At 40.3% G+C, this 11161-nt stretch overlaps 1 protein-coding gene across 1 annotated transcript in view; it reads right to left on the bottom strand.

Annotated features, from left to right (window-relative positions):
- The window catches only part of Psmc6 (proteasome 26S subunit, ATPase 6), a 21778-nt gene extending 14079 nt beyond the window's left edge, over positions 1–7699 (bottom strand). Inside the window, exons 1-6 of the mRNA XM_021203034.1 lie at positions 7573–7699; positions 6628–6707; positions 6511–6550; positions 5527–5579; positions 2637–2704; positions 2322–2436 (exon numbers count right to left, since the gene is read on the bottom strand). Coding sequence (XP_021058693.1) covers positions 2322–2436; positions 2637–2704; positions 5527–5579; positions 6511–6550; positions 6628–6707; positions 7573–7699 — 483 coding nt within the window. The remainder of the gene's footprint in view (positions 1–2321; positions 2437–2636; positions 2705–5526; positions 5580–6510; positions 6551–6627; positions 6708–7572) is intronic.
- Between the last annotated feature and the right edge of the window lie 3462 nt (positions 7700–11161).

Below are 11161 nucleotides of genomic sequence, written 5' to 3'. Positions count from 1 at the left end.
AGTTGGTAGAATGCTTGCCTCACCTAACATGCAAGCCCTCGGGTCCAGCTCCAGCACGGCTGATGAGAGTGTGGCAGTGAGTGCCCACAACATGCAACACTAGGGAGGTGAGAGAGCAGCAGGATCAGAAGTTCCAAGTAACTTTCTGATGTGCAATGAATTTAAGGCCTGAGATATATGAGATACTGTGTCAGAGGAGGAGAAAAAAAAATAGGAGGAGGAAGAAGAAAAGGAGGAATATGAGGAGGAAGAAGAGAAGGAAGAGGAAGAAGAGGAAGAGGAGGAGGAAGAGGAAAAGGAGGAAGAGGANGAGGAGGAGGAGGAGGAGAAAGAGGATCTGGCTATCCAATGTATTTATAGCACCAACTACCTTGAAATAACATGTGTGATAGCTATAAAGCCATAAAGCATGATTAGGATAAACAAAAGTGTGAAAAAACCAAAACCATCAACATTCTAAAATATCTGAGGATAAAAAGTGTTTGAGTGTGTGTGTGTGTGTGTGTGTGTGTGTGTGTGTGTGTGTGTGTGTATCCTACTCCTTGGCAGATGGGATGCAGCCAAGCACTATGGGAGGCAAGTTTCATGAAAACATTTCCTTTTCCTTCTTTTACCCTCTCACTAACTTGAACTCGGTATATACTTTTTTTCATAATCAGGCCAGTGCTTCTTTATATATTGCCAAGAAAAATTTGGTTTCACAATCACCTGGAATGCCTGTGCCCTACCCCAATCTTCAAACCACTAAGACCAGTTTCCTTTAATTTTTTTATTAAAGATTTATTTATTTATTATATGTAAGTACACTGTAGCTGTCTTCAGACACTCCAAAAGAGGGAGTCAGATCTTGTTACAGATGGTTATGAGCTACCATGTGGTTGCTGGGATTTGAACTCAGGACCTTTGGAAGAGCAGTCGGTGCTCTTACCCTCTGAGCCATCTCACTAGCCCTTCCTTTAATTTTTTATTTTATTTTTTATTTTTTTTATTATTGTTATTATTTTTGGTTTTTCGAGACAGGGTTTCTCTGCGTAGTCCTGTCTGTCCTAGAACTCACTCTGTAGACCAGGCTGGCCTCTAACTCAGAAATCCGCCTGCCTCTGCCTCCCAAGTGCTGGGATTAAAGGTGTGCGCCACCACACCTGGCTAATTTTTTTTTTAAAAAAATTATTATTATTCTGTGTACAAATATATGTATGTGTTCCTATGTGTCTCTGGGTCCACATGCATGTGCTAATGCACTTGTGTATGATGAGGAGGAAGTGTATGTGCCACAGCACATGTGTGGGCAACAAAAGACAACTTTATGGAGTCAGTTCTTCCGTCCTCTTGTACCTATCCCAGGGATCAAACCCAGGTTATCTAGCCTTGTGTGACAAGCACTTTTACTGACTAAGCCATCTTAACAGCCCAAGCAGTTATACTTTTTTTTTTTTTTTTTGGTTTTTCAAGACTGGGTTTCTCTGTGTAGTCCTGGCTGTCCTCGAACTCACTTTGTAGACAAGGCTGGCCTCGAACTCAGAAATCTGCCTGCCTCTACCTCCCAAGTGCTGGGATTAAAGGCGGGCGCCACCACCGCCTGGCGCAGTTATACTTTAATAGTGGTTTTGAACGTATGAGCTGATGTCTAAGAATTATGAACCACCATGAACTACATATCCAAGAACTACTCCCAACTCTTCTCATTCATTCCTAAATACTTAGGCTGGCCTCAGGAAAAATAAATGAGTAAGACAATGTACCTTCCCAGGTTATGAGACAAGGTAATCCTAATCTAATTCATTACTTGAAAGCTTATAAACTTCTATAGCCAGTATTCTAAAGAGCAACAAATAGTTTGAAAACAGATAAAAATATCTGGGGCCAAGGTACCACAGTTTTTATTGTACTGGGATCATCATCACTAACTTTAGGAAAACCACACAGCATGTTGCCCAGTGTGCAACTAGTAGACCTAAGCACACTGAAGACAATTGGAACTGTAAATGGCAAAGGTATTAGATAGCATTATTTCTTCGCTTTGCCCTATATTCTTTTTTGGACACAAAAAGGTGATTTTCCTAACACTCCAAAATAGCAAGCAGCAGTAATCTTTACAGCTAGAAACGCATTGCTATTCTCAGCAGAGTTACAAATGTATAATAAGCAGAAGGTACTATTGAGCCAAAACAAAGTGAAATGAAACAAAAGAAAAACCAACCAAACAGTAACAACAACAACAACAACAAAAACCCGAAATGTAATTTTACACGCTGTTTCTCCCTTCAGACATCCTAAAAGCAATAGGGCAATAGTCTGAGATCAGAGAATACAACACCCACTTCTCTTAACTCCCGAATCTGTTCTGACAGGCCTCCAATCTCAGAATAAGATACATTTCCAGGATCCTCGTGAGACATGTTATAAACCAATGGATCCACCTCTCTTGGCAGGTATCTAGGATGAAAAAAAAAAAAATCAGAAACTTTTCTTTCAAAGGATTTCTTCTTAGTTTGTGGATTATACAAGCACCGTCTAAAGACATTGAACTTAATAGGTAAGAAGTAGTAAAATCTTCGATGATTCCACAAATCCCGTACTTTAGAAAACCTCCCCTGTAAGAAAATGGAAGGTAAAGTAAACAATGAGAAACCCACCTCATGATGGTTAGTGTGGTCATATCCAAAGCAACTCTGGTTCCTGGCTTCAGCTTACTTTTATCAAGCTGGTTTCATAAAACAAAAGATGTTACACAAATATTTAAAAAGGGAAATGCTACTTTAATAAGAGCTTAATATTCGGAAGCCATATATACATTTTTATACTACATAAGAGACACAAATAACACATCATAAACTCCCTGTCAAGAGAACTTAAAAAAAAAAAAAAATCCCTTAGTGAATATTTTGGGGAAACAGAAAGGAAAATGGTTTGCAAGTCTATCTATAAAATATCTTTTGAACATCTTCTAGAAGGAAAAATATATATACATAATCCTAAGAGAAAGGAAACAGGTTTCCTTTAGAAGATTTCTATTAACATACTAAGGAATGCAAGCCTGTGGTGCTACTGCATGCCTTTAATCTAGCATTTGGGAGGCAGAGCCAGACAGATCTCTGAGTTTAAAACCAGCAGGGTCTACAATGGGAATTCCAGGATATCCAGGGCTACACAAAGAAACCCTGTCTCCAAAAACAAAAACCACACTAAGGAATGCAAACGGCAAAACAAATAAAAACTCACTCCCATGCCCTTGTACACAACAGTCCTCATACTGAGCACATCAGGTTGGATAATTACTACATAGTTAAGCATGTTGACTTCTTGGCTACAATTGGATACTCTATTCTATAGATGCACTGAATATATACTGAAGATCTCACTTGTCAGAAATAAAAAGTTATGTTCCAATAGTTTCAAAACTGTTTGCCATTATATTTTTAGAATTTTAACCACTTTGTACAGGACTCTACAACGAGCTATAAATTTAGGACACTGTGTTCACTAAAATAGAAATGATCTAGTAAGTTACAAATAACAACACTGATTAAATCAACTGAAACTGTTGCCAGACCAAGAGTGGGTTTTCTTTGGAAAGGTTTTTGGTGCCCAAGCTCAGAGGCAAAGCATTTTAGAGCCAAAACCATAATGACATAAGGATTGTGCGAGGGTGGTTGCATTGGTGAGGTATTTGGGGTTATTAACATTTGCTTCCTTTGCAAGACCCACCACTATCTTCCAGACACACTACATAACACATTTGGACCATGGTCAAAAAGATGGACAGTCCTAGAAGCACCATCAAGGTGATGTGGCTGTTGGTGGAAGGCTGAGAAGTGACTGGGCAGGCACAAAATTAACCCTGGGAAAGGATGGTGTTACCTTAGTGAGTTCAAAATGAAGTAAGGGGTAAGGAAATTGCTCAGGGCTGATTTCAAGAGGGAGGACTTAAGCTCATCTCTCTCTCTCTCACTTCTATAAAAAGCCAGGTGTGGCTACTGGTACCTATTAGTCCAACATTGGTAGGTGGGGATAGGCAGATCCCAAGATCACTGGCCAGCTAGCCTAGCCAAGACTTCCTCCAGTTCTATGAGACCCTGTTTCAAAACAGTAACACAGAGAATAATGTCCTGCTTTGGCCTTCCTATAGGTGCATTATACAATCACATGCATGCACCACATATATACTAACACACACACACAAACACACACACACAGAGAGAAGTAAAAATAGGCAAAACACTAAATAAAAAGACCTTTATAGCCAGGCAGTGGTGGTGCACACCTTTAATCCCAGCACTTGGGAGGCAGAGGCAGGCGGATTTGAGTTAGAGGTCAGTCTGGTCTATAGAGTGAGATCAATAGAAACTCTTTCAAAACAGTATCTTAGAAATGCCAATTTTTGGCAACCAGAGGGCCTTGAAAGGAATGTAAAAGCTGACTAAGACATAACAAAAATCCATTTTCATTAGCAGGGTTCACCAGGGTGTTTCATATGTTTGTCATGTATTTTGCTACTGAGCTACATCCCCAAACCTAGGCTTATAATACTTTCTAAATCTTCATTTATTTTTATGTATATGAGTGTTTTGCCTGCATATATGCTGTATTACCATGCAGGTGGCTGTAGAGACCAGAAGAGGACACCAGAATCCTTGGGAATGGATGTACACATGATTGTGAGCCCTTGTGTGAGTGCTGAGAATCAAACCCATATCCTCTGGAAGAGCTCCTGTGCTCTCAACGGCTGAACTACTCTCAGCTCCTAGGCTTATAGTATTCAATTACAAAAATATCTACTTACATGCTGAAATCCTAAGATTAGCTTTAGCCTCAATGTTAAATATTATTCTAGAGTCATGTTATATCAATGTTTTAAAACCTGAACTCGACATAATGGCAAATACTTGTACTGGTACTCAGGTGGCTGAGGTACCAGTATTGTTAGTTTAAAGTCACTATAGGCTACATAGCAAGATCTAGTTACAAAAAAAAAAAAAAAAACCAAAACCAACAATGAAAACGTAAACTCAATATTACAAATACTCACAGAAAAAGTGCTTCAGCAAATGCTTAAGACTCTTCCTAAAGAATAGCATGGTATATAAATCGCAAATGCTACTGAATCATTCTAAACTACTCATTTACATTGTAAAGTCTGCAAAATGAAATTTAAGGGTATTTCAATTTTCCCATTTTGGTACAAATGACTAAAAAATTAACTACCGCTGAGTCTGCAAGCAACATTTTTGAATGTTTAAATGTAAAACATGGGTAACTGATACGCTCTTCAAGAAAGACATCATACTAAACCACTTTCTTTCTAGTTCTAAAATGATTTGATTTCTAAGTACAGATATCTGACTAGGACAATGTGAAACACTAGGGACTAAGAAATTCCAGGCTTTGCTAGTCATTTGCTGTGTCTGAACAAAGCACTCTTGGGAGTTATGGGCACAATGCCCCACCTGCCTACCTCAAGAATTAAGTAACTTACATAAAAGTGTTTTTCTCAGTTACAAAGCCTATACAAACAGAAAGCATTACCTGACGACGACAACCTACAACATATCTTGGTCCATTTGTTGCTTTAACAATGACTAGAAGAACAAATTGAAAAACAAAGTTAGAAAACAAATACATCTACATCTATGGTGAGTATAGTTTTATGTCTGATCTCTAAGAACAGTAAATACAAAGTTTAGCTTATGTAAAAGACCAACTCCTTGTACTGTTGTTATTAGAATACTAGGCACTTCAGGGCCATGCTGATGGGTTATTAAATAAAGGCACTTACACCAAAGCTCATTGATCTTACTAAGGCCAATTTCTGGGTCCCATCTTACATGGCGGAAACAGAAAAGCAACTCCCACAGTAGTCCTTTGATCTCCACATGTGTACTGTAGCACATGCATGCACATACATATGCATACACATATACGCATGAGTGCAGGGGACACAGACATAGACACACACGCGCGCACGCGCGTACACACACACACACACACACACACACATACGAATAAATGAATTAAGAATTAGAAGGGCTGAAGAGATGGCTCAGCAGTTAAGAGCACTGACAGCTCTTCCCGAAGGTCTTGAGTTCAAATCCCAGAAACCACATGGTGCTCACAACCATTCCTAATGAGATCTGATGCCCTCTTCTGGAGTGTCTGAAGACAGCTACAGTGTACTTACATATAATAATAAATAAATCTTTAAATATAGTGTGTGTACACATATATACATACACACACACACACAAGCACGCACGCGCGCACACACACACATATATATTAATTAAAATAGCCTTCCATAATGGCACGCCTGCCTAGAATTCCAGCACTGGAAAGCAAAAGGCAGGTAGATCTCTTGTGAGTTCAAGGCCAGTCTAGTCTACATAGGAAGCTACATCCAGAGCTACACAGAAGTACCTGGCCTCAAAAATCGAAATAAAATGGGCATTTCAAAAGCTGGGAAGGAACTGGGGCTTTTTGTTTTTTAACTAATTAGTAAGTTAATCTACTTACACTTTTCTTCTGTTAACTGTTTAAGCACTTCACCTACAATCTGGAAAAGAAAAAAGGTACATTACCTTTTGCCAATAGCTTAAAAATGGCAAAATACTTTCATACTTTATCACCTACCTGTCCAACACTTTGTAGTGCCTTCAAATCATTTTCAGACTTTTCATACTGCTTGGTAAGTTCTTTTAATTGTTCCCTTACTGAAATAATAAAATTTTGACATTTTAAATTAAACAACCGCATAAAATTTTTTGCTTAGGTCTCTTTTACTTTATGTAGGTTTCATGCCTACTGTTTCAAATCACAAAATAAGATTTTTTCAGTTTGTAGTGGATAGGTGACATGTTTTAAAAGTAAATATAACAGAAAGTATCAGATCTATTTTCTTGGGATGGAGTATTTTTAAGTTACATTTTTAACAGATAGTGACATCCTGCCACCTTCAGATTTGCTACAAAACTAAATAAGCCTTGAATCATGCCTCCCAAAGCTACACTAAGATCACCTGGTTGTCCATACTAAATTAAGTCAACGCAATTCTTCACCGAATCATAGGCTGCGGTATTCTCTCATTTAATTAAATCGCGCAGGCTTTTCAAAACGTAAAATGTTCAGGGTATACAGAAAGCTTGGTACTTAGTATGAAGCCTGAGGGAAGACGAGAAAGGCTATCACAACCACTCCAAGTACAAGCCGCCTCCGTGAGTCCCGCGTCCGCTGGAGCTTCTTTGACTCAAGCGTCCTCCCGTCCCCGGGTCCCGAGACTCCAAGCCTGCCTTCCTGCACCGGGGATATGTCCCCAGCCCACTTGTTCCTCACTCCTCGAATCCTCCCCTCTTCCACCTCAGAACTGTGGCTGTCCCCTATGCCACCGGACTGGGACTGGGGCCATACCCACGGCCGAGGCGGTGCTGCACCCCAGCGCGGGGCGGGATGACAAAGCGCCTCGTCCCTGGACTCGGGCCTTCCCAAGCCGGGCGCTGTTTTCGGGCTCAGCCGAAGCCTCCGCTCTATCAGAGACGGAAGCCGGTCCAGGCACTAGAGAGTGTGTCAAGGCTCACTCACGCTCCTTAAGACGGCCGTCAATCTCCTTGTGCTCTAGCAGCTTCTTGCGGTAGTCCTGAAGCGCCTTATCTCTAGGGTCCGCCATGATGAGAAGCCGTCGCTCATAGGGGATGCCGGGAAGGGCCATGGCAGCCCGGGCGGGGGAGGGGGCGGGGCGAGAGGGCAGAGGCGGCCTGGGGCGGGACCTGCCTGGCCCCGCCCCTTCCGGCTGCCCCGCCTCTCGCTCCGGGCGCCTAAGTCAGTCACCTAGAGCGGCAGAAAGCCTCGAAAGCGGTGAAGATCGTCTCCGGTCACACTGTCCCCTGCAGGCCAGAATGAGTAATGCCTGACGTAGCTACTGGCTGGCTCAATATTAAGTCACTGCTTTCCTAGAACGACAGAGGATCTGTAATAAACTGAAAAGCAAGAGGAAATGACAAGATTTTTTTTTTTGAGATAGTGTCTTGTAACCCGCGCTGTCTTGGCATTCATTACGCAGCGGAGGGCTTGAACTCTGGTCTCCCCGGCTTCCTAGTGGGATTTACAGGCAAACTCGAACATTCAGTATGTGCTGTGTGGAAATCGAATCCAGAGTCTCCGGCATGCTAGGCAAGAGCTTTCCCAACTGAGTACATTTCCAGATTCAGCCTTTTTCTTTCCCAAATTATTTATTTTTATTTATGTGTTTATGTGTGTGCCTTAGTGTATACCTTAGGAGGGCAAGTGCTCACAGAGGCCAGTAGAGGGCGTCGGATTTCTCGCCTCTGGAGTTACAATTGGCTGTGATTTAAAAAAAATTCTTATTTATTTTATGCATATAAATATCTTGCCTGCATGTATGAATGTATGTGCAGCACGTGTGTGCCTGGTGCTGGAGGAGGTCAAAAAAAGAGGCCACATGATTCCCCTGAAACTGGAATTACAAATGGTTGTGAGCCACTATGTGGATATTGGGAACCAAACCCAGATCCTCTCCAAGAGCAACAAGTACGAATACCCTTTGAGCTATTTCTCTAGGCTCAGTGACTGTGTTCTTTTAAATTGTTATTGACAGGCTGGGAGTGTACCTTTGGTAGAGTATTTGCCTAGTACACAGAAGGCCCTGAGTTTAAACCCCAGCACCCTAAAACTAAATGAATGCACTCCACAGAGATCTTTAGGAAGAGCCAGAAGCCACATAACCAGTAAACCACTGTCCAGCTCAATAATGCAGCCTTTGGATATCAACTGCATGAGCAGAAGTAGGCATTTTTCAGTTACCCAATAAAGTACTGCCATGCTTGTAATCTAATAAGGAAATTAAAAATGACTTGAATAGGGGCCAGAGAGATGGTTCAGTGGGCAAAGATGTGCTTGTCATGGAAGCCAGGTGACCCACTCAAAGGTGGCATGTGGTCCACATGCACAGATGCATAAATTACAATAAATCATAAAAATACCTTAATGTAGTAAATGCTACAATCGAAATAAGAGGATATTATAGGGTAAGGAGGAGAATAAATTTTGAACACGTCTGAGATCAGCAGGTGCCCCATTATGCCACCAAGTGGAGAGCCTTCTGAACAGATTAAACAGCAAGTGCGTGATTCTAAGGTAGCAAAGAGCTTGACTCACTTCTGTCAGGGAAAGGAGGTCAGCAGAACTGGAAGGAAATGGGCTAGAGATGTAGGACACAAGATAAAGTTTCAGCAGCAACCAAGGTAGAAACTTTGAAGTCAGCTAGGACTATCGCAGATCTCTGCGGTAATATCTTGATGCCTTCGTAAAATCAGCATAATTGTACGTATGTAAAAAGGTTGTCATGGGTATTAAATAGACAATATAACTAAAGATGTTAATTCAAAATACGGCATATGGTAATTGTGTTCTTTTAAATTGTTATTCTCATGGCTGGGAGTATAACATTGGTAGAATACTTGCCTAACGTACAGCTGAGTTTAACTCCCAGCACCCTAAAAATAAATGAATATGCTTTACAAATACATGTACAGTTATGTGAATTAATGCCTAAAGTGACAGAGTCCTCCAAATTTTCTGTTGTATTTTTTTCTAAAACTGACTTTTGAAGGAAACAATAAGTAAATAAAGTGACAGGGAGTGTCCTTTCTTCCACACTATTTTGATCAAATGAGTAGGTTCATACCAACATATATCAATTCTGACATCAAGAAGAAAAGACAAGGCAGAATATAAAAGGCAGAATATAAAAGGCAGTCCAATTTATACAGCTTAGCAAAAATATATGCACACAGGGACTGGAGAGATAACTTAGCTGTTAAGAGCACAGGTTACTCTTCCGGAAGACCTGTGTTCTATTTCTAGCACCCATGTGTTGGCTCACAATCGTTCCATAACTCCAGTCTCAGGGCGTCCAGTGGTCTTTTCTGGCTTCCCTGAGCACCAGGCATGCAAGTGATACACACATATGTACAGACAAAACATCCCATACGCATAAAATAGAGTACAAGTTTATTCTCCAAGGTTAAACAAAATTACACGAGCATAGATCAGAATGTCATTTCAACATCGTCTTCATCAATCTTTTTAGCAATGGTTTCTTTTTCCGCTCACCCATTTGGCAAAATTCTAACTTCAGCTGAACTTTCTGTGTTTCTCATGCCCACAGAAACCCTAATCTGTTGTGTGTGTGTATGAAAGAGGAACAATTTGTAAATATATACTCATATATATGATTAAATGTTTAGTGTTTTTTCTCATTCCCTGTAGAAAACCCAACAACTTACACAAAGATGGTGACTATTGCTCATGGATACATCTAGGACACTGAGAACATAAACTACATATATACGTATACATATGAATTAACATATACTTATATATATAATATGTAAATGATATTAAGCACTGTAACAGATAAGCAGATATATTTAAAAGAAGTGTCTATAGAGAGATGGCTCAGTATGTACTGTACATTGAAGCACAAATATTTCATTTCACAGTTTTGCTGGCTCAGCAACTTAGGAGCATACCCAAGTTTGCTTTCCAGTATCCACATCTTGTGGCTCACAACATCCTTTAACTCCAGCTCTAGTGTCATCCACAGGCAACTGCATTCATGAATGTGCACTCATGTGAGTGCACACACACATACACACACAATTAGAAGTAAAAATAAATATTAAAAAAGTCTAAGAAATCTCACCAGTACTCAAAGAAGTTTAAATAACAGAGTAGAATAGAAGCGATATGAAAATATAGGATATTATTAGTTTATTTGGGAATCATTAAAAGAGGACTAAAGAAATGGCTTAAGGGGTTGGAAAGATGGTTCAGTGGTTAGGAGCACTGACTGCTCTTGCAGAGGTCCTGAGTTCATATGATAGCTTACAACCATCTGTAATGGGATCTGATGCCCTCTTCTGATATGTCTGAAGACAGTTACAGTGTACTAATATAAATAAAATAAATATAACTTTAAAAATGAAAGAAAGAAAGCCGGGCGTGGTGGCACACATCTTTAATCCTAGTACTTGGGAGGCAGAGGCAGGAGGATTTCTGAGTTCGAGGCTAGCCTGGTCTACAAAATGAGTTCCAGGACAGCCAAGGCTATACAGAGAAACACTGTCTCGAAAAAAAACCAAAAAAAAAA

This window comes from Mus pahari, chromosome 8, assembly GCF_900095145.1.
Source record: "Mus pahari chromosome 8, PAHARI_EIJ_v1.1, whole genome shotgun sequence".
NCBI lineage: Eukaryota > Metazoa > Chordata > Mammalia > Rodentia > Muridae > Mus > Mus pahari.
Note: the sequence above shows the minus strand (reverse complement) of the source record. Positions and strands in the feature narration are given on the sequence as shown.